The 20,867-nt window shown below is 51.4% G+C and overlaps 4 protein-coding genes across 14 annotated transcripts in view; 3 read left to right on the top strand and 1 right to left on the bottom strand.

The window, feature by feature from the left end:
* Positions 1 to 914, top strand: part of ACLY (ATP citrate lyase) — a 32,183-nt gene extending 31,269 nt beyond the window's left edge. For all 5 annotated transcript variants that reach the window (XM_080369140.1, XM_080369139.1, XM_080369137.1 and 2 more), the window contains one exon: positions 52 to 914. In XM_080369140.1, coding sequence (XP_080225266.1) covers positions 52 to 146 — 95 coding nt within the window. In that variant the 3' untranslated portion in view covers positions 147 to 914. The remainder of the gene's footprint in view (positions 1 to 51) is intronic.
* Positions 915 to 1,017: 103 nt separating this feature from the next.
* On the top strand, positions 1,018 to 8,706 carry KLHL11 (kelch like family member 11). 6 transcript variants are annotated; one of them, XR_013924505.1, is made up of 5 exons: positions 1,018 to 2,273; positions 2,733 to 3,116; positions 5,977 to 6,007; positions 8,152 to 8,257; positions 8,584 to 8,706. XR_013924505.1 is itself a non-coding variant. In XM_080369179.1 (4 exons), the coding sequence occupies exons 1-4, from the start codon at positions 1,801 to 1,803 to the stop codon at positions 8,203 to 8,205; spliced, it is 942 nt and encodes a 313-aa protein (XP_080225305.1). In that variant the 5' UTR covers positions 1,018 to 1,800; the 3' UTR covers positions 8,206 to 8,386. The 6 variants fall into 6 exon arrangements, 2 of the variants coding, with proteins under 2 accessions (XP_080225305.1, XP_080225304.1); XR_013924506.1 differs by having other exon boundaries at positions 8,508 to 8,613; XR_013924507.1 differs by having other exon boundaries at positions 8,588 to 8,605.
* Positions 8,707 to 8,822: 116 nt separating this feature from the next.
* On the top strand, positions 8,823 to 20,580 carry NT5C3B (5'-nucleotidase, cytosolic IIIB). 2 transcript variants are annotated; one of them, XM_080369202.1, is made up of 9 exons: positions 8,823 to 8,962; positions 14,078 to 14,176; positions 14,805 to 14,874; positions 15,310 to 15,356; positions 15,891 to 15,976; positions 16,158 to 16,247; positions 17,589 to 17,751; positions 18,763 to 18,963; positions 19,300 to 20,580. In XM_080369202.1, the coding sequence occupies exons 1-9, from the start codon at positions 8,954 to 8,956 to the stop codon at positions 19,408 to 19,410; spliced, it is 876 nt and encodes a 291-aa protein (XP_080225328.1). In that variant the 5' UTR covers positions 8,823 to 8,953; the 3' UTR covers positions 19,411 to 20,580. The 2 variants fall into 2 exon arrangements, with proteins under 2 accessions (XP_080225328.1, XP_080225327.1); XM_080369201.1 differs by lacking the exon at positions 8,823 to 8,962 and adding an exon at positions 13,732 to 13,848.
* Positions 8,969 to 13,728, bottom strand: KLHL10 (kelch like family member 10). The gene is made up of 4 exons (XM_080369203.1): positions 12,527 to 13,728; positions 11,525 to 12,014; positions 10,288 to 10,905; positions 8,969 to 9,646 (listed from the first exon to the last, which is right to left on the bottom strand). Exons 1-4 carry the CDS (start codon positions 12,712 to 12,714, stop codon positions 9,449 to 9,451), a joined length of 1,494 nt encoding a protein of 497 aa, XP_080225329.1. The 5' UTR covers positions 12,715 to 13,728; the 3' UTR covers positions 8,969 to 9,448.
* Positions 20,581 to 20,867: the final 287 nt, after the last annotated feature.

Genomic DNA, 20,867 nt, shown 5'->3' with positions numbered 1-20,867 from the left:
AAGAGGAGGAGGAGGAACAGAAAATTTCTAACGTAGACCACTTTGTTTTAGGACACTACCTGGATCAGAAGAGATTGAAGCAAGGTCTGTACCGTCACCCGTGGGATGATATATCCTATGTTTTACCAGAGCACATGACCATGTGAGAACCTGTAGTATTGCCTCAGAATGTCTCTTCAAGAAGACAGAAGCCTGCACAGAGGACAGTCACAAATGGGACTTTGATGTATAAAGACCATTGGTACATAGACATTAAGCTGCCTGGTCAAACTGTGCAAAGCAACTGTTTTATAAGAATAGAAACTTAGTCTAATAAAAACCAAAACTTGTGATGTTCCATACGTTACCTGCTGTATTTAATACTGTCTCTCACCTTTTTTTTTTTTTTTTTTCTACTCTTGTTTCATTTTGTTCCCAGAAAAGATTTTTAAGAGTTTGGGGTGGGGGGAAGTTTTGCTCCTAGGTGCAGTCTTACTGAACTTGCAGAAGATCCATTGATCTGGTAACAAGCTGTAACTTTTCCCGACAGGAAAAGTACCCATTGTTCCCATAAGCCATGACTTTGGATTTTTATTGTTGATTGTTTTTCAATTTGTTTACTGTGTTCTCATCTTCAGTCTGATTGTATCCTAAACAGTGGGACCATTGCTGATGTATAACCAATGTTACTCAAACTCTGGTGTAGTAATTTAAAGTGTAAAGTTGTAACATACTGCTGTTAAAACTGTGAAACTACATGTATTCCGGTGTCTGTATTTATGCAAAAAAAACCTCCTTTACTACTAGACTGCTGGTATCTGGAATGTCACTCTCATGTTATCTGCTGATGCAAAAATAATCTCAGTAATAACTTCAGTGTCCTACTTGTCTGTGTATTGTAACCTAACTCAAATAAATGATACACTACTAATTTACTTTTTTCTCTACTTCTGGCTTCTAAAAGTTGTCCTAAACAGTATCCAACAGGCTCTATGACAAACCGGGAACCAGGCATATGACAAAATTATTCCTTTTTTTTTTTTTTTGGTGTGTGTTCTGGTCGATTTAAAAAAAGGGAGGGGGGGGGAATAAAAACCACAACAAACACACAAAAAAATACAGACTTATCCTCCCGTGTTTCAGTGTGGGTCAAAAAGATGAAATTTAGCAAAGCGGGGAAGAAACGAGGAATGGAGTTGTATAATGCTCTATCGATCATTTATAAGAGTTGGGGAATTGTGGTGCATAGTAAACGTGAAGTAATCACCTACAGCTCACCTCATTCTAATTAAAAAAAAAAAAAAAGTACCTTAGGAGTGAGTGAATTCCTGATTGTAAAGTCCTTTTTCCCTGCAAGTTTGCCTGAGAGCCACGTTAATGAGAAGCAATTAGCAGAAGGCCGCAGAGCTGCGGTACCTGTGGCAGAGCCACCCAGCCCCCTGACGGCTGCCCGCGGTGGCCTCCCCGGCTGTCCCCCAGCCCCGGGGCAGGCCCGGGCTCCCCCCAGACGGGTGTCTGGGGGCGAGGGGGGCCGGTCGCCCGCCCCCGCCGCGGGCTGAGGCGGCCGGGGCTGGTGTCCCCGCCGCGGTGCTGGCCCGAACGCCCCGTCTGCCCGCTGCGCAGCGAGGGGCCGCACGGCGCTCGCGTCCCTGCTCCCCTCACGGCACCCCCCGCCCCACTCCCAGGGGACGGAGGCGCCGGCTGAGGCCGCCCCGCCCCCCCCGCGCTCCCGCCGCCATTTTAGCGCCGGCGCTGGCGTCCCCTCCCTGCTAGGAGGCAGCGCCGCCAGCCCCCGCGCAGGCGCCCTGCCCGCAGCCCGCCATGTCGGACAAGATGGCGGCGGCCGCGGCCTCCCCGCAGCAGCAGCCGGGCCCCGGCGCGGCCGAAGCGGAGGGCGGGTGCTCGCGGGGCGGCGGCGGGGGGATGGATGGGGAGGCTGAAGCGGAGGAGTTCGGGTGCCCGGCGCACTGCTCCGGCCTGGCCTGGCGGCAGAACGAGCAACGCCGCCACGGCCTCTACTGCGACATCACTCTGGCCTTCGGCGGCGGGCGGCCGGGGGCGGCCCGCGAGTACCGGGCGCACCGCTCCGTGCTGGCCGCCGCCACCGAGTACTTCACCCCGCTGCTGTCGGGGGGCTTCGCGGAGTCGCGGTCGGGCCGTGTGGAGCTGCAGAAGTGGAGCTCGGAGGGCGGCCCCGACCCCGACACGGTGGAGGCCGTCGTCGGTTTCATGTACACCGGCACCATCCGCGTCAGCCCCGGTAACGTCCATGAGGTGCTGGAGATGGCGGACAGGTGAGCGGGGCTGGAGGGGCTGGAGATGGGCGACGGGTGAGCGGGGCTGGAGATGGGCGACGGGTGAGCGGGGCTGGGGGCTTCGGGGGGCTGGAGATGGGCGACGGGTGAGCGGGGCTGGGGGCTTCGGGGGGCTGGAGATGGGCGACGGGTGAGCGGGGCTGGGGGCTTCGGGGGGCTGGAGATGGGCGACGGGTGAGCGGGGCTGGGGGCTTCGGGGGGCTGGAGATGGGCGACGGGTGAGTGGGGCTGGGGGCTTCGGGGGGCTGGAGATGGGCGACGGGTGAGCGGGGCTGGGGGCTTCGGGGGGCTGGAGATGGGCGACGGGTGAGCGGGGCTGGGGGCTTCGGGGGGCTGGAGATGGGCGACGGGTGAGCGGGGCTGGGGGCCGGGGGCTGACCGCAGCCGCCCCACCAGGCTGCCAGGCAGCCACCTCACCCGTGTTCGTTTGTCCTGCAGGTTTCTGCTGACCCGGTTAAAAGAGTTCTGTGGAGAGTTTCTGAAGAAGAAACTCAACCTCTCCAACTGCGTGGCGGTTCACAGCTTAGCCCATATGTATTCCCTGAATCAGCTGGCCCTCAAAGCTCAGGATATGATCAGGAGAAACTTCCACAAAGTTATCCAAGATGAGGAGTTCTACACTTTGCCCTTTCATCTTGTCAGGGACTGGCTCTCAGACTCAGAGATCACAGTGGACTCTGAAGAAATCCTCTTTGAGACTGTTTTGAAGTGGGTTCAGAAGAATCCAGAGGAAAGAGAGAGGTACTTTGAAGATCTCTTTAAACTGCTTAGATTGTCTCAGATGAAACCCACTTACCTTACTCGCCACGTCAAATCTGAAAGGTTGGTATCGAGCAACGAAGCGTGTGTTAAATTGGTGTCCGAAGCTGTGGAGAGTCATGCCTTGCGCTCTGAGAACTTGCAGTCGGGTAATCTACAACATTCCGCTTGTCCTGTAGCATTGTTGCCGCGTTTTGGACAAAACATGGATGTCATTATGGTGATTGGTGGTGTATCGGAGGGAGGAGATTACTTGAGTGAGTGTGTAGGGTATTTCATTGACGAAGATAGGTGGGTAAACTTACCGCATATACATAATCATCTTGATGGGCATGCTGTTGCTGTGACAGAATCTTACGTTTATGTGGCTGGCTCCATGGAACCGGGGTTTGCCAAGACTGTAGAAAGGTACAATCCAAATAGAAATATCTGGGAGCAAGTCTCAAATCTGATAACCAGAAAGCATTCTTTTGGCCTTACTGAAGTTAAAGGAAACTTGTACAGTATTGGTGGACATGGCAATTTCAGTCCTGGCTTTAAAGATGTGGCCATTTATAATCCTGAGCAAGATAAATGGGTTAACTTGGAGTCGGCACCAAAAATCCTTCGTGATGTCAAAGCTGTTTCTGTAGAAGACCGGTTTGTTTATGTTGCTGCTCGTACCCCAGTTGACAGTGATAGTGAAGATGGGCTGAGGGCGGTTATTATCAGATACGATGCTGAAACAAGGCAGTGGCAGGATGTGGAGTCTCTGCCACTCATTGATAATTATTGCTCTTTTCAGATGTCTGTTGCTAACACAAACTTTTACCATACAGCATCATGCTGCCCCAAGAGTTACCCTATAGATAACGAGGAAGCCAAGATAAAAATCTCTGGCAGGGCCTCGGATGAAATACTTGAAAGCTTGCCCCCAGAGGTTCTTAGCATTGAAGGAGCAGCTATTTGTTATTATAAAGATGATGTTTTCATCATTGGGGGGTGGAAAAACAGCGATGATATTGACAAGCAATACAGGAAAGAGGCCTATCGTTACTGTGCTGAGAGAAAGCGCTGGATGCTTTTGCCTCCTATGCCTCAGCCTCGCTGCAGAGCAACAGCCTGCCACGTGAGAATTCCCTTCAGATGCTTGCAGGGAACACAAAGATACCCTATGCCGCAAAATTTGATGTGGCAGAAAGATAGAATAAGGCAAATGCAGGAGAGGCAGATGCAGGAAATACACCGACACTCCCTAAGCTTACGGAGAATGCCACGGTCACAGATTGAGTGCTAGTTTCTGAAATATCACTCCTGATGAATTTAGGAAATACTGTGCTAAAACATTATTTTTTTTAGGCTTGATAAGTCTTTATAAGACATGAGGGTGTTGATTGGATTTGAGGCATAAAAACAGCATTTTTATGTATTGAAAATTAAGAAGCTCAGAAATTGAGGACGGATGGCAATTGAGAAGTTGTGCAAATCCAACAGTATTACTTAGTGGTGCCCAGGGAAAAAATGTAGCCTGTATCGGGCTGTGAAATACCTCTGGGAACAAAAAGTCTGTTATTTCTCTCTTCAGGTCTTTGTTTTCAAGGATTTCTGTGGAGTTAAGTCTCTAACAGTTCTATTTTGAAAATCAAAGATCTCAATAACTTTAGTGGTTACATTTGTGTGTGCTTGAAAGCACCTGTTTTGTTTGCACTTAAATATTGACATTCCTTTGATTCTCTCCTCAGTGACTAAACTTCACATATTGGTGTTAGTGTACTTAGCTTTCCCAAGTTGGAAGCAAGTGCAATAGTTATACCTGTATATGAAAACAAAAGCACAATCTTTCTTTATAAAATTACTTCAGGATATTTCTATGTGTATTAAATATTTTTTATCTGTATGTTGTAGAGAGGCTGCAGAGTTTGTAAATGGATGATTGGTAGAACACAAGACTTCTAAAACAGAGAACTTGAGGCAGTAGATTATTTTTTTTTCCAGGTGTATCTGAAGATGCTTTGAGTTTGTCTTTGACAGCTTCATTAGAAACTTGGGTCGAGAATCAGCCTGATAAAAGGAGCGAAAACCAGCAAAGTAGCCACCCACCAACGTTGGCTATTCACTTCCACCAGTGTGGATTAGTAAGAATGAGATTATACCACAGTACTAGGCTGAACCCTGAGCTATTTGTAGATCCTTTCCCAAATGTTGCACACATCTTAATTCTAGTGAAAAAGTGATCAGAAGAACCCCCAAGAGCCTGCTTCCAGCCTGTCCTTGACAATCAGTACCCTTTGCCTTCGGTACGCTTTCCCGAGAAACTTGCTGTGCTGCAGTGCTCCTTAACAAATCGATCAGCACTTGGGGTTGCTCTTGAAGTGGGACAGTTGAGTCCTCATAGTCTAAATATTTGGATTTCCTTACATACTGTGGTGGCGAGATTTAAGCTGATGTAAACACCTTTTGGTGTTTTGAGGTGGTTTTGCATAAACCAGTGCCCTGGTTGGCTCTGGCTTGCGTAGTGCTGTACTCCCTAGGAGCAGAAGGTGGAATGTTTCCTTTAGAGTTATCACTGTCTCTCAGTTAACTGATCCGCTGAACAATCCCCCCTGAAAGTGCTCCCAGACAGTTTAGGTTACTAGTGGCTTCAGTGCATCCTTCCTGCCTCCTTTTTTCCCCATCCTTCCCTGCGTTTGAATTTTCCAGGTTTTCACATGCAGCCGAACTCGGGATCTTAGGGAAGGGAAAGGGAGAAGTAACCAGGATGTTCCAAAATTTGTGTAGACAAACATTGGTGGAGAGTCTCTTTACTGTCTTTGGTTCATATGATGATTTGCTGGTGGTTTTGATGTGGGCAACTTCTTTGCAAAAGAACTTCTAAACAGTTTGGTTTTGTTTTTTTTTTAATTGTTTAGCTTTCTGAACTGATACTTCTCATTTTCCAATTCAGCAGGCAACCTAGATCATATCTGAAACACTGGGTAAGTCTTTCAACCACATAGTGTGTAAAGATTTCTCTGATGTGTACATCCCTTAATGCTCCACTTCATGGTTCACTTGCCACTTTTGATATCAATAACTTCTTTTTGTAATAGAATAGCCTTGTTAAAAAAAAAAAAAAAGAAAAAAAAAAAAAAGGAAAGAAAAATAACTTGAAAATCCTGACAGTTTAGTCGAAGTTTCCTCATCTGTGGTAACTGTGTTCTGGTTTATTTGCCTGTCGGATCATTAGGGCAGATTAAATTGTACAACGCTGGCCTAATGCAAGAGAGGAAATTGTTCAGGTGTAAGGCTGATGTTCACAAGCGACTGTTACCAAACCAGCTCATGGAGGCCTGTAAGCAAGGGGTTAATCAGTGGAGTTTGGCCCATGAACTCTTACAGATTTGACTGGAGTAGTTTAAGAATTTTACTGCCCCTACAGCAGGGTTTGTGACTAGAAGCACGAAAATGCCTTACGGCTTTAGCACTAAATCCGCTGATTTAACTTAAATTTGTGGGGGCTGATTTTAAGATACCTTACCAGACTTCGCACAGAAGCAACTGAGAAGAGTTTACATGCTCCATCCCACTGACATTGCTGTAGGGATTTAACAAGCAGTTGAAGGATGGTGGTGTGTCAGGCCACCACAGCTCTGTCAAAGCCCTTTTGTAGCCTGTCCACAAATACGGACAAGTTGTAGGGACAAATACCGAGATTATTATTTCAGTTGGAATATGAACTAAGTGGTTTTAATGTGTGGCAGCATGCAGCCAAGTTAGATGCAAGAACAAATTTCTTGCAGTCTGTCTTTTTCTAAGCAAAATTTATATTGCACTTACCTTAAGACCTTCTGGCTGACATACAAGCTGTATAGTTTACTAAAAACATTCCACTCAAAGACAATGTCAAAACAGCTTAGTATCTGGACAGCTTAATTTGCAAATGCCAGCCACAGTTCTGTATGTGATGCGCTATATCTCCATATGCTCTGTTTGCATGGTGAGCGATGGGCACTGTGAACACCACTGGTTTGCTCTAACTTTTGCTATGCCGATTCTGTGGACTTTTTTAAGTGGTTGGGGGTTTTTTAGCCTTGACTTCTAAGTGGACCAATTGCATTGCACATCGTTTTTAACTGATAAATCTTAACTATCCACTGGATCACACGTAGGTGTTTGGAAGAATTGCATTCTTGATTCTGGCTGTAATTTATCCCACTAACCTGTGAATCACGTAACAAATTCCTTGTGGCCCTTGACTGCTATAGCTTGCTGGGTGTTTATAAAACGATCCTATAAACAAATGCCTGGGAATTCTTTCAGTGTGTTTCTAGTGGCTACTTAAATGTCAGCAAGATCCTAGCGCGTATTCAGTAAGTATTAGAAGGCTGACTTCTGGCCTTACTAATGTAAATATCAGGCGGAGTTTTTCCTCCTCCTTATGACAACCATACCTCTAGACCTTACTGAATACGTGCCACAAAACGCATGTTTCATGTCCTGCCTTTCTGCTCAAAGTATTAGTGGAGTAGGACACATCCTGCCTAGCGCTCCGCAGTCGTCGTCGTAATTTCTAGGTGCCATACGTGTACATAATGTTTTATAACTACCTGAATACTCTGTTAGTATGCTGGGTTTGTATGTATTTTTAATAAGACTCCCTTGCAGATAGTAGGATAACACTCCAGAAATGAAGAGAGCATGCCAACTTTTAGCGTGCATTATGAGTAACTACGCCAAGCGTTCTGCTATACTATTTCAATATCATTTTTCTCCATTACAGTAAATGTTAAAACTATTGGCTCAGCTTGTGAGTCACGGAGTAGACTGATTGCTACTGACAAACTGGCTCACAAAGAATTGCAACTTTTTAGGTTATTTTGAACACAACCTTGTAATAGTATGATGTAACGTTCAATGGGCTTTAAAAAGCAAGCTTAAAATAAGTGGTTTATGGCTTAGTTTTATTTTCAGCTCTGTCATATTATGCTAGGGTATAAATCATATCTCTAATCTGACAGTCCTGAGTGGAAGTCTGATAAAACAGGTGCTCCTGAGGATCTAACCCTATTACTAATATGAATGTAAAGTGTGGAACTAACGAGATGTTTGAAGACTATTAATAGTCAGATACTCCTCATAGGTCCATGTCACTGTGGATCACAGCAGCTGTACTCTCCTGTCGATAATAATATAGACTTCAGCAGATTGCTTGGGGAAGCAGCACTCCTGTACTTACTTCCAGTAAGGTAAAGTAGTATGTGTGTATAGGCTGTTTGAAACAAATCCTACTGTAATGTTCTTTACCTTAAATACACTGTACTAAAATTTATTGTAATAAGTGAATTAATGAAAATAAACCTTTTATTTCTCTAGCATTCAGTTGTACCTTATATTTTTTTAAGTTGCTCTGTAGGCTGTGGCCGATACGTACGTTTTGTGATGCCACAGAATGAAAGTTTTATTTTAAAGACTAATGATTCTTTTGGCTTTTATCAGTGGTTTTTATTTTAGAGTACGTGAATATAGTTGCTGCTCAGAAGACTTTATTAGCTAAGTGGAGCTGCTTATTCAGGCAGGCTACTTGTTGAAGAGATGTACCTGACTTCCTTTGAAGCGTCGTCCACATGGCTGTCTTGTCTGGCAATGTACTCCCTGACGTTAGATAGACCCGGCACCACGCAGCAGCTCAGAGCACTGCGGTGTATGCCCATGTCCTGAACATCGTACCACTCGTTAGAGTTTTCATCGTAACACTCGACGCTGAAAATTGTGGTAAAACCGTTAAAGCCACCAATCGCAAACAAAAGATCATCCACCACTTCAATGCCGAAGTTGCTGCGAGGATTGAACATAGTGGGGACTGCGTGCCACATGTTGGTGACTGGGTTGTAAGCCTCCACGCTCCGAAGCCGGCTGTTTCCGTCAAATCCTCCTACCTGTGAATGCCAAAGGTACGGACTTGAAATAGGCTTTTCCTCACCCGCCGAGCCAGCCAGATCAGTTTGTGCCCAAGAAAGATGGTAACTGGTCCTGCCTCATTGACTTCAGTCTGAGCATTGCTGAGAGCGTGGGACCTCAAAGCGCAATGCTTGCTTATTGCAGACTGCTCCCTTAGGTCTTTCTGGAGCTTCCACAAGTATTTTGTACAACTGTCAAGATTTTACAGTTCTACAGAGTTTAGATGCAGTGCATGGACGGGATAAACAGGACCAAGCGAACGTTCTGTGCTGCTGACGCTATTAGCAGCAGCAGCAAAGAAATTTCTTTGCTGCAGCTGCTTAAAAATCGTCCATACATTTTTCATAACAAAAAACATGGAGGTGATAATATTCTCAGGAGGCTTATCAACCATTCTAGCTCTGACTTTCTTACCTAAACCTCAAGCAACAAGCAAATGCCCAGCCTGAAAATCTAGGGAACGCAGATTAGCAAAAGTACTACGGGTGCTGGGTGGTGGCACGGCAGAGCTGCTGCCTCTCTCTTACCGCGTACACTTTGTTTCCATACGCCATCACGCCTACACCGCTTCTTCTGCTTCTCATTGGGGCTATATAGGTCCACTGGTTTGTTGTGGCATTATACGATTCAGCTGTGACCAAGCATTCGTTTCCGTTGAACCCACCGCAGATATACACCTGTTAGAGGAGAAAAAAAAAAATAGGTGTGAGCGTGGCAGTTATACTCTTGGTGGGAGAGCATGCTGAAGAGAAAATGGTGTGGCTGGGTTTTGGGGGGGTTTCTTCTTGTTTTTAATGGGAATGGAGTTTGAAGTAGTAAAAGCACAGGGAGTTATTCAGGCCAGCAGGGATTTAGACCCTTTATTTCCTGAAGTGCATGAAGCAGGTGGGTATAGCGTTTAATTTGTGGCCACAAGACCAGGCAGCAAGTGGGCTCTTGGTGGTAAGCAGCTCTGGAAGAGTTTAGCACTCTTGCCTGCATCTCTACCACCATGCCAGTCAGTTGCCATCTCTTAGAGAATTTTATATTGGTAACTCCAGGATTTAATTAATAAGGTTTATGTGACCTTTCTTTTTCTTTCCAATGATGCATCACATTAAAGGGAGCATTTGTTACCTTTCCGGTTCCCACAGCTCCCTTTTTCTATCTAGATGTGGGTAGCTGTCTTTATCGGGTATGCAGCCCAAGAAGAGGGTCCATATGAAAGGACAGGCATTTGCTTGCCATGTAACACTGCGCACAGATGTTTGTTTGGTTCCTTATCCTGCTCGCCATACTTCAGCCTTAACTGCTTCCAATAATCTCGCGGTCGGTTTACCTTATCGTGCAGCACGGTCGCGTTAGCGTCGCTTCTGTGCTCGTTCATGGGGGCAATCAGTGTCCACTGGTTCGTGTCTGGCTCGTAGCGTTCCGCTGTGTTGAGGCGCATGTATCCATCAAACCCTCCCATGGCGTAGATGAAGTTGTTGAGAGTGGCGACGCTGACGTAGCAACGCCGCGAGTGCATGGGTGCAACCTGCTGCCACGTTTTCTTAAGTGGGTCAAATCGCCTGACACTGTTGAAATAATCCGTGCTGTCAAATCCTCCAACAAGGTAGATAAAGCCTTTTAAATAAACAGTGCCGTGGTAGGCAAGGGGGCTCTCTTGCTCAAGTGTGATATTCAGCCACTTGTCTGCACGGGCATCATACGTCTCGATAGCGTTGGTTGGGCTCCCCCCGCTCCAGCCTCCGACGGCAAACAGGATGGCATAGGGGAGGCGAGGCCGGCTGAGCACGTTGGAGGAATTGGAGTAAGATGGGCCATACATGTTGAGGTTGTACATTTCTGTCAGCGTGTTTATGATGAGGCCTTTGCACTCCTTGTTGTCCTTCACATAATCGTGCGTTTTGACGTTGTTCATGAAGTATTCTGCTTGCATCAGTGCCAGTCGAACCTGAAAAATGCAGAAAGGTGAGAATATTAGCACAGAAGGTTTACACCTTGGTATCCTTTGTGGAATGGTTCCAGCACTGGGTGGCTTTGCTTTCAGGCTACGATGCTGTCTAAAGCTTATTAGAGAACCAGAGAATTAAATATGTAGGTTTTAGCTAACCCAGCAAAGGGTGTGCAGGGGTAAATTGTTCCATTTCATGGCAGGGAGCGTGCCGCTGCTTTGGCACAGTGCTTTCCTGTACGCCCACCGACGCTGCCCTAACGCATGCTGGTATTTGCATAGCATAGCTTGTCTAGGCAAATGTCACAAACTCTGTGTGTGTAGAGATAACGTTCTGCGTGAACTTTGGCCCTTCCTGGATGTGAGGAACAGTTAAACTTAAGCTCTAAGCGTGAGGAGGTGTGCGCTTCAAAAGTGTGCCCCGTGTCCCAGCGCAGGATCTGCAACCCGTGTCCCAGCGCAGCAATAGCCTAACGGTCTGAAAGCTTAATTCTTTGTGAGCACTGTGAGGGGGCTGCAATTTCCTCTAATTTTACAAGAAAACCAAAGTACCTCTGGCTCAGCTGCCCCCTGCCCAGCTCCGCAGAGCCACCCAGGCCCGTGCCGCAGCAGCACTGACCTGGCCCAGCAGGACAGCGATGTGCTGCCTCCTGTTCTGCGGATCGTGAGCAATCCATTTCAGAATAGCCTCAAACACACCATCTTCTTGTTTCACGTTGAGGTCGTCCTTCTCGATGATGTGTTTTAGCTCGTCGACAGAGAGGTCTAGAAACTCTGTGGACACCCTGGTCAGGTCCTCAAAGTGATGGAGGATGAACTCATAGGCTGCTTTTCGCAGGTCAGGACAGTGGTAATAATTTGTGAGCTTGCAGATGCCGATGCAATTTTCCAAGCATAGCTGGGATTTCAGGAACTCGCAGCACTGTCTGATGATGCCCATGATATTGAACTGGTCTGCTGCCGTTAGCAAACTTTCAACATTGTCAACAGTGATCGGTACTGTCCTGGTGTAGGCGTACTCGATAATAAGCCTCATCATTTCAGATGAAGTGCCGGGGATTTTATATACTCTCTTCTCTGTGGTGTTCCAGCTGCTGGTAAACATAGCCCTGCAAAAACCAAAGCAGTTCTGGTAGGAAAGGCTTTGCTGCGTTAAACCCTGACCCCGTTATCCCCTGCGACTTCTTTCCTGGGCACCAATTTGGGACTGCACACTGGGAGGCCGTGTAGTTTATTAATTAATGTTTTCCCAGCTGGTTGTTTTAAAAAGGAGACACTGCCTTTGGCTGTGGACAGAGAGCAACAGGGCGAGTGGTCACCTTGCTTCAACAAGAATGCCAGAGAACGTGTGGGGCAGGAAAACCTCCTGCCCGACGGCAGATAAGCCGGGCTGGCTGGGCTGCCAGCCCTGCACCGCATCCAGGGGTTCCTCAGACACCACGTCCAGAGCTGCTGTTAGATACTAGGCTGTGGATTAATCCTGGTGTCCAGGGGGGTACCAGGGCTAGGGGCAACTGCTGGAGTCTTAGTGCTGACATAAGCACCGGAGGTGCGCTAAGGTGGTGAGACCCAGGCTGGGAAATTCTGTTTGTCCCCATCCCTTCTTGTTTCAAGCACTGACCTGAAATACTGACTGCAGCTGCAGAGGATGTTCTTGTGAGCGTTGAATTCGACACCATCCACGCTGATGATCACATCACAGAGTTTCCCTTCCAGGCGAAGCTCATTGAAGATGTTGCAAGTCATAGCACTCATCTTCCTCTCCATGTGTGAGGATGAGGATCTACCGGGGTCTAAGCTATCACCCATGTTGAAGCCTGAGGCAGTGGAAGGTGCTTCTCTCTGAGGCGCTTACAGGTCTCTTAGCTTGCCTGCCAACATCGCCTCTGGAACCCAGCCTGTCTGGTGGTTCTGGAATGCGCCCCATAATGAGGTCACAGATGCAAGGGTGACCTGGAGCCGGCTGCAGCGGTGCCTGGGCTGGCAGGGCTGCAAACCCCTCCCCAGGCAACGGGGTCCTGCTACTCCCAGGCCCCTCGCTCTAGGGCTGCCCCAGCCTTTACAGTCCACATTACACCGGACCCTGTACCCACACCCTCTGAATGGTTCCTCTGAGCAAAGACAGCCTTGTGATTCCCCTGCAACCTTTTAATATTATTTCGCCTGGGTATAAAGATAAAGGTCCCCAGAGCATGGAGTGCTTGTGAAGTGCCCTTGTGCCAGCTCACACAGGAGGAGGCTGAGACAGGCTGGCTGATGGCAGCGATGAAGGACAGACAGATGCTCCCGCTGCTCCTTTTGAGCAGTGGAAGGTGCCACACGGAGAGTGAGGGGACAGGGACCCCCATCCTGGTCCTCACTGGCTTAACTCATGGTGCTGCTTTTCCTCTGTGCTTTGCCAGGGCTGTCAATGCCCCGGGTGCCCCGGTGGGGGTGTCCGCCAGGGCTGTTTGTGCCCCGGTGGGGGTCTCCGTGGTGCGGGGGAGCTGTTGGGGCTTTGTCGTGTCACTGTCGGCGTGGAGGGGGGTTGAGTTACACGAGTTTTGTGGTATCGCTGGAGGAGGTGTGACGGTACAGAGACACCCTTTGCCGTGGGGTTTGTATTATTGTTATCTTTTAATTTTTACTTCCTCTTTCGCCTTCCTGGCTCGGAGCGTGTTGCAGGGGAAACGCAACCGCCAGCGCCGGCACCGGCCGGAGCCGCTTCGGGCGCGGGGGCGCAGCCCCAGCCTGGGAGTGCGGCGGGACCCGGGCACCCCCCCGGGCAGCCCCCTGCCCCCCCCAGCCCTGGATATCCCCCCGGCCCCCCCCCGCCCCCCCCCAGCCCTGGATATCCCCCCAGCCCCACTCCCACCCTGGCCCCGCCCCCCATCCCCGCCCCCCCGTCGCTCCGCCCCCTCACCGCGGCTGCGCGGCACCGGCCCTGCGCGGTGCGGAGCGATGGTGAGCGCGGGGGCTGCGGGGGCTGCGGGGGGCGGGCCCGAGGGACCCCGAGTTGGGGGTGGGGGGTGTAAAGGCTGGGGCAGGGCTGGCCCGGGGGAAGCGGGGTCGTGGGGGAGGCGGGGAAGGCGGCCGGGGTGGAGAGAGCACAGCGGGGGCTGGAGGGCATCGCCCCCCCCGCAGCTGCGAGGGGTCGCGGGGCGTCACGGAGCGCGGGGGTCTCTGCCCGCAGGTGCCTGAGCTGGAGAAAGCCACGGTCCGCATCCAGCAGCCGGAGCGTGTCCTGGGGACCATCCGCGCCATCAAGGAGCAGGGGATAAACAAGCTGCAGGTACTGGCCCCGTTTGACTCCAGCACTGGTGAGGCTGGGAGCAGGCAGTGCATCACCCTCACGCTGGGTCCAGGCCTTCATCTGCCTCTTCTTCCTCAGCCTGTCCAGCCAGGGCCTGGCTGCTCCCAGCCCACATGCAAGGGAGCCCCTCCGCGTTTGGGGTTGCAGAATCCATGGACGAGAGGGGGGACAGGGCTGGTTTTCCCGTCGAGGCCCAGGCTGGTGGCTCTCCCCAGATGGGCCGTTTTCCTCAGTTATACAAGCTATAAATACAAGCCAATCCCCAGGCACCCCCTCCACCCACAGCAATAAGTCAGCAGGATTAAGCCATTTGGTGCTGATAAGAGTGCCACAGTGGGAGGGGTGCTGGCTGTCTCAGACGGGGACATCTGCTTGGTGGCTGGCAGGAGTGGCAAGAGTCTGTGCCCTGCTGCGAGTCAGCACCCTCGCGTGAGACCTGCTGGCGCGGGATTTGCACCCGTGCAGGCAGCAGCACCCTTGGCTGGCTGTGGCAGAGGTGCTGGGCGCTGGGATTTGCATCCGTGCAGGCAGCAGCACCCTTGGGTGGTTGTGGCAGAGGTGCTGGGTGCTGGCTCACGTGCACATCTGGTCTCCTCTCGCCTTCCAGGTCATTTCTGACTTTGACATGACGCTGAGCAGGTTCGGATGCAACGGCAGACGCTGCCCCACTTCGCACAGTGAGTGGAGCTCTTTATTTTTATTGTTGCTAATTCTGTTTGGTTTCCGTGTTTGTGTTCTCAGTCTGTGGCTCCTGCTCTCCGCCTCCCTCCTTTGCCGAGCCTGACTGCTCCGTCTTGTTCTCCCTTGGTCCACCTCTGGGATTTGGCCGCTTGCTCCCAGCCTGCTGCGGGAGCTGTCTCGTGCTCTTGCTGCTTCTCCTTCTACTACTTGCATCACGCTGCTCTCTCCCAGTTGAGCAATGCCCTACGATCAGCACGTGCCGCAGGTTCACGGCCACGTTCACCGCTGTGCCGAGACCCCGTGGCGAGCCTGTGCTCAGCTCCACGTGCTTGTTTTGGGAATTGCTGGCGCTGGAGGTGCAGGATACCTGCCTTTTAGAAAGCCTTTTAATGTTTCTGGGCTATGACGTTGGCATTTTGTTGCCTTTACAGATATCCTGGATAACAGTCGTGTCATCAGTGAGGACGGCAAGAAGAAGGTAGGTGCTGGTTTGTAAGGTGCTGCTTTTTGGCTCTGTGGGTTTTGTCCCTGTCATGCATCTCACTCTTGCCCTGCTCTCTGTCCTGGCAGCAAGGTGCAGCTTGGAGAGCTGTGACGCGAAACGCTGCAAGCTCTCCAAGCTGCACCTTGCTGCCAGGACAGAGAGCAGAGCAAGAGTCCCAGCTGCATTTCAGCCAGTGTGATGGAAAAAGAAGTTGAAAAGGGAAATTTAATTTGCAATGCTCCGCTGTGGGCATTTCGGTCTGATGAGGGGAGGAAGGGTGTAGGCGTGTGTGTCTGTACATGCAGCATCTGCAGCAAGGTGAGAGGCAGCCGGGCTGCCGGAGGGGTAACGCTTCCTTCTGAGATCTCCAGATTTGCTCAGAGTGAAATTGTTTGGTAAAATGGTTTTGGTTGTGTTTTCCATTAGATCCTTTGGAGGAATTTAGAAATGCTTTTTTGTTGTTGTTGGCTACAGTCTCTTTAGAGGTGACGTTCACTCTGTTCTCTTTCTATCCGTGCAACGCTCCAGCTGAGAGATCTGCTGCACTATTACTATCCCATTGAAATCGATCCCAACCGGACGCTGGAAGAGAAACGTCCGCTCATGGTGGAATGGTGAGTGCTTGTATCTAATGATCTTGACCTTGTCCTGGCAACTTCTTGCCCCCGAGGACTACAAGACACAAGGCTTGAACTGTCTCTAGGCTTGGTGGCCATACCGGGAATTCGTAGTCGTTATTTTTCTGACTGCCTTAAGGCTGCTGCCCAGGAAGCTCACTCTGCTGCCTTTCTCTAGGTGGACCAGGGCCCATGAGCTGCTGTCGCAGCAGAAGATCCAAAAGGGTGACATAGCCCAGATCGTCAGAGAATCGGACGTGATGCTGAGGTAGGGGCTCGGGTTTGGCTGCCTGTGGCCCTTTCCCTCCTGCCACGGTGCAAGCGGGTCTCCTTGCTTTCACCCCGAGCTGTGCCCGGTCTCCACAGCGCGGCAGATGCAAATCTCCCTTCCTGGGGCTGAGCTCCGATCGTGAAAGAGCCAGAAGTCAGCGCCGTGAGCCACAGCCTCAGCTTCCACCTCCATTGGGTCTTGGCCGGGAGCTGCCAAGGGGATGGATGATGGGCAGAGAGAGCTGCTTGTCTTGCAGGGTGGGCTAGGGGGGCAGCATGCAGCTCCCCTTGTCCAGGAGGGATTTCCTCTCCACACACTGTAAATGCTGGGTCTTATCCAGGCCCTTGGCTCAGCATCACATTTTCACCCACAGCTCAAAAACCTGGTGCTAAAACTTGCTCTTAAAGTTGGCCTCGGCAGCGATGGCCCTAAAAGGGGCTCAGGGCGCCTTGGTCTGAGCAGCCGCCGGTCTCAGGGAGGAGGTGGTGTCCATGTCCAGGTTTTCCTGAGCCCAAGCTCCCCTTCTGCATGGAAATCATGTCCCAGCGGACTGGGACTGTTACATGTTTGATCCCACTCCCAACCAGTCTGACCTGTTGCATCTCTCTAACGTCGGGTTCCTGCGTGGGCTGGCAGCACCCCCTCCTGCGGGCATGTGCCGGCGCGCTGTGCCCTGTGTCCCTGTCAGAAGCTGGATGTGTGCAGGGACAAACCCATTGCATGCACAGGGAATGCCACAGGAATGCCAGTGCCACCAAAAAAATTTGCAGAGCGCGCTTGTTTGGGGAGTCCTGGGCAGAAACAGGAGCCTCGTAGCTGGGCTGAGGGTGCTCACAGCCCACGGTGCTCCGGGCACCTTGCTGCCAGGACAGAGAGCGGGGCAAGAGTCCCGGCTGCATTTCAGCCAGTGTGATGGAAAAAGAAGTTGAAAAGGGAAATTTAATTTGCAATGCTCAGCTGTGGGCATTTTATTCTGATGAGGGGAGGAAGGGTGTAGGCGTGTGCGTCTGTACGTGCAGCATCTGCAGCAAGGTGAGAGGCAGCCGGGCTGCTGGAGGGGTAACGCTTCCTTCTGAGATCTCCAGATTTGCTCAGAGTGAAGCTGTTTGGTAGAACAGTTTTGGTTGTGTTTTCCGTTAGATCCTTTGGAGGAATTTAGAAATTTGGAGGAATAGAAAAAAAAAAAAATAGAAAAAAAACCCCAAAATTTGTGTTGTTGGCTACAGTCTCTTTAGACATGATGTTCACTCTTTCTTTCTGTGCAACGCTCCGTTGTTTATGCATATATATATATATGTATAAACATGCAATACCGTGTAACGGACACTTCTGCCCTAGGGATGGATTCAATGAATTATTTGATCAGCTGCACAAGTACAACATCCCCCTGTTCATCTTCTCGGCTGGCGTTGGTGACATCCTTGAAGAGATTATCCGTCAGGCCAACGTCTTCTACTCAAACGTCAACGTGGTGTCCAACTACATGGACTTCGATGATAATGTGAGTTTCTGCGTCACGTTTGTGTGGTGGGCTGGCAAAGAGGAGAGTTGTCGGGCGAATTGAGGGCTGCAAGATGTTTAACGGAGACACTACTGGGTTAAAAGCTGCTGGTTGACATCTCTAATTAGGTATTCGATGGCTGTAGATGGAGCTGACCCTTTGCTGGGTCCCAGCAAAGCCCGAGAGGCTGGTCGTGGCCTCCTGCCCCGTTTGTGCTGTGCCTTCAAGGGCTGCGAGCTGCTGCCACCCTAGAAGCCCCCTGAACATCAGCCCTGGGGGGTGGTAGAGGTTCCCTGTCCTCACGGGGAGCTGGGGCAGCAGTAAGAGCGGGGACAGATGAGGTGGGCAGGCAGGGTGCGGGGACAGCTGAGCATCGGCTCGCAATCTCGGGGACTCGCCTTTCAAACTTGTTTTTTTGGTGGTGGAAAGGGTGCTGCTGTCTCTGTGTCCAGCGCTGTGTGCTCCATCCTGGTGCAGGGTGAGGATGGAGTTAACTGACCACAGAAGTCTCTCCTGAGCTGAAGGCCAGATGTCCTTTAAAGCAGTGTGGAAGGCTTTTTGTTGATGTACTAAAGCCTGAAAAGTCCCAACGCACATTAGAAAATTGCACGTCTCTTACAATGAAGCCCTCTGTTCCCACGGGTGGTGTGTTGGGACAGACAGTCCTCGGGGGAGCATGGGACAGCGTGACAGTGCTGCCTACTGCTGGGGTCCTGCTGCGCCCTGGGGCTCCCCTCACTGCAGCTTTCCGTGGCCCCTGACCAGCTCCAGGGCAGCGTCTCCATCCTTGGGTTTGGTCTCCCCATCTGGGAAGGGGTTGCCCTGCAGAAGGGGGCTCCTGGGGACTGTCCCCAGCTGTTTCATGGCTGCTGGGTTTCCACACTCCTTGGAACACACCTAGAGCTGGTGCCCTGTGAGCATCCCCCCCCAGTTTGCCCGTTCCAGAAAGGGTGCTGAGGCTGCGGCACGGCGAAGGGTTTGCTGCGGGATCAGCCTGTCTTGTTTGCACAGGGAGTCCTCACGCGTTTCAAGGGACCTCTCATCCACACCTACAACAAGAACAACAGTGTCCTGCAGGGTACGGAGTATTTCCAGCAGCTGAGCACTAGGACGAGCATCATCTTGCTGGGGGACTCCATGGGGGATCTGACAATGGCAGATGGCGTTCCCAGTGTGGAGAACATCCTCAAAATTGGCTTTCTCAATGACAAGGTGGGTGTGAGAAGCAGTCGTCTTGCTTCCGCGCCAGCCTTCCCCAGGTGCGAAGCCTCGGGGGACAGCGGAGAGGGGCAGGCAGCTGTCCCAGTGATTCAGGGGGTGCAAGAGATTCTGCAAGCTGCTGTGGGGTGCATGGAAGGACTGGGGGTGTCTGCTGAGCTCCCAGTGCGCCTGGGGCTTTGTCAGGGTGGTTATTGACCCCTCTTCGGTAGCATCAAGACGCGAGGGCTGTGGGGGCAGCATCTTTGTTCCCAGCCACTGGTGTTTATGGTCCTCTCCTCTCTCTGTGGCGCTCTCTTCTCCTCCCCCATCCCCACGGCCACCCTGCAGGTGGAAGAGCGGAGAGGGAAGTACCTGGATGCCTACGACATCGTGCTGGAGAGCGACGAGACCCTGGATGTGGTCAATGGGATTCTCCGGTACCTCCTTACTGAGACGTGAGCTGGGAAGGCAGCATCCCAGCTCCGGCCCCTCCGCAAGGCGCCTGGGCAGTGAATGTCCTTCCCTGGACAAAGCTGGACTAGATCTGGTACCTGCTGCGCTCCATCCTGACCTGACGCTGGGCAGGCTCCCTGCCCTGGCTGCTGTGTGTTGCGCACATCCTGCCCTCACGCACCCTCTTCGGTCCACGCTGGAGCAGGAGGGGTGAGGTGGAGGAAACTGCTTCATTCCCTTTACCCCAGCTGTGCCCATCCCACCGGGGCTCCATCCCACCCGGGCTCCATCCCACTCGGACTTTATCCCTGCCGTTGCCCAGGGCCACAACAAACCGTTCCATGTTTCAGGTACGGAAACGGAGACCGTTTGCTGTGGTTTGAGGACAGAACCTGTTTTAGATGAAAGCTGTTTAGTTTTATTGTGTTTCTGTCTAAGAAAACAAGACGAACTCTCATCCTGCTTTCTGTGGGCTTCAAAGCGCCCGGGCTGCGCTCCAGTGGTGCTGGCACAGCACCCAGCACCACGCACCCCACGCAAACCCTGCGGTGCCCTCGTCCCCGTGCCCTGCTATCCCTCTTGCTCCATTACAGTTCTTGCTGGAAAAAAAAACCAGCCAACAAGGCTTTTCCAGTCATCCCTGGAGGGCTGTGGAGCTCATCTGATGCTGCTGCACGAAGCAAGGATTAAGTTCATCTGTGGAGGGTTTGGGGGGGGGGGGGGGGGGATGTCCAGCAGCAGGCTGGGTGCTCCCAGCAGCGCGTTTGCAGCCCACTGGTGTGGATGGGGAGGAGAGGCTGATGGCAGCATTCTGGTTTTTTAAGGAATATTTTAGCTAACTGTGTGTGTGTCATAAACTTCTGGGCTGATCCTGGGCGCTCAGAGCAGCGGTAGGAAAAAACCCTCTTATTTCTGTGTAACCTCTGGTAACGTAAAGGGTAAAGCTGTGACAGCCCAGATTCAGCACGGGGCAAATTCTGACCTTGACGTGAGAAACTGCTTTTATGTCCCGTCCCGCCGCCTGTGCTGGTGGCAGCAGGAGCCTGTGCTGGTGCAGGATGAGCCCCGACACCAGCTCTTTGGGGACCAGTACACAGCCCAGGGTGGTAGCCCCTGCCCTGCTGCCCAGGGGCTGTGCTCCACCTGACGGATGAATAAATGTGACTTCTGAAAGCGCAGGCTGCATTCTCCTCCTCAAAATAAAGAATCTTGGCTAAAGCTGAGTTTGTACCCAGCGCCCAGGGGTTGGGGCTGGAGCCGCGCTGCTGCCCAGCTCCAGGTTGTCCCCATCCCTGCCAGCGCCCGCCGGCTGTCACCTGGAGCTCCGTCTGCCTTTGCTGGGGGATGCCAGGAGCAGAGTTTGGGTTTCTCTCTCTCCTGCCTGATCCGGCAGGTGCTGGAGCCTGAAATCCCCCTGGGGCACCGCGCTCCCAGGGACCGGCGAGGCGAGGCTCTGTGCCGCT

This window comes from Falco punctatus (genome assembly GCF_963210335.1).
Source record: "Falco punctatus genome assembly, chromosome: 19".
NCBI classification, from domain to species: Eukaryota; Metazoa; Chordata; class Aves; order Falconiformes; family Falconidae; genus Falco; species Falco punctatus.
This window is presented reverse-complemented; position numbering and strand designations above follow the sequence as displayed.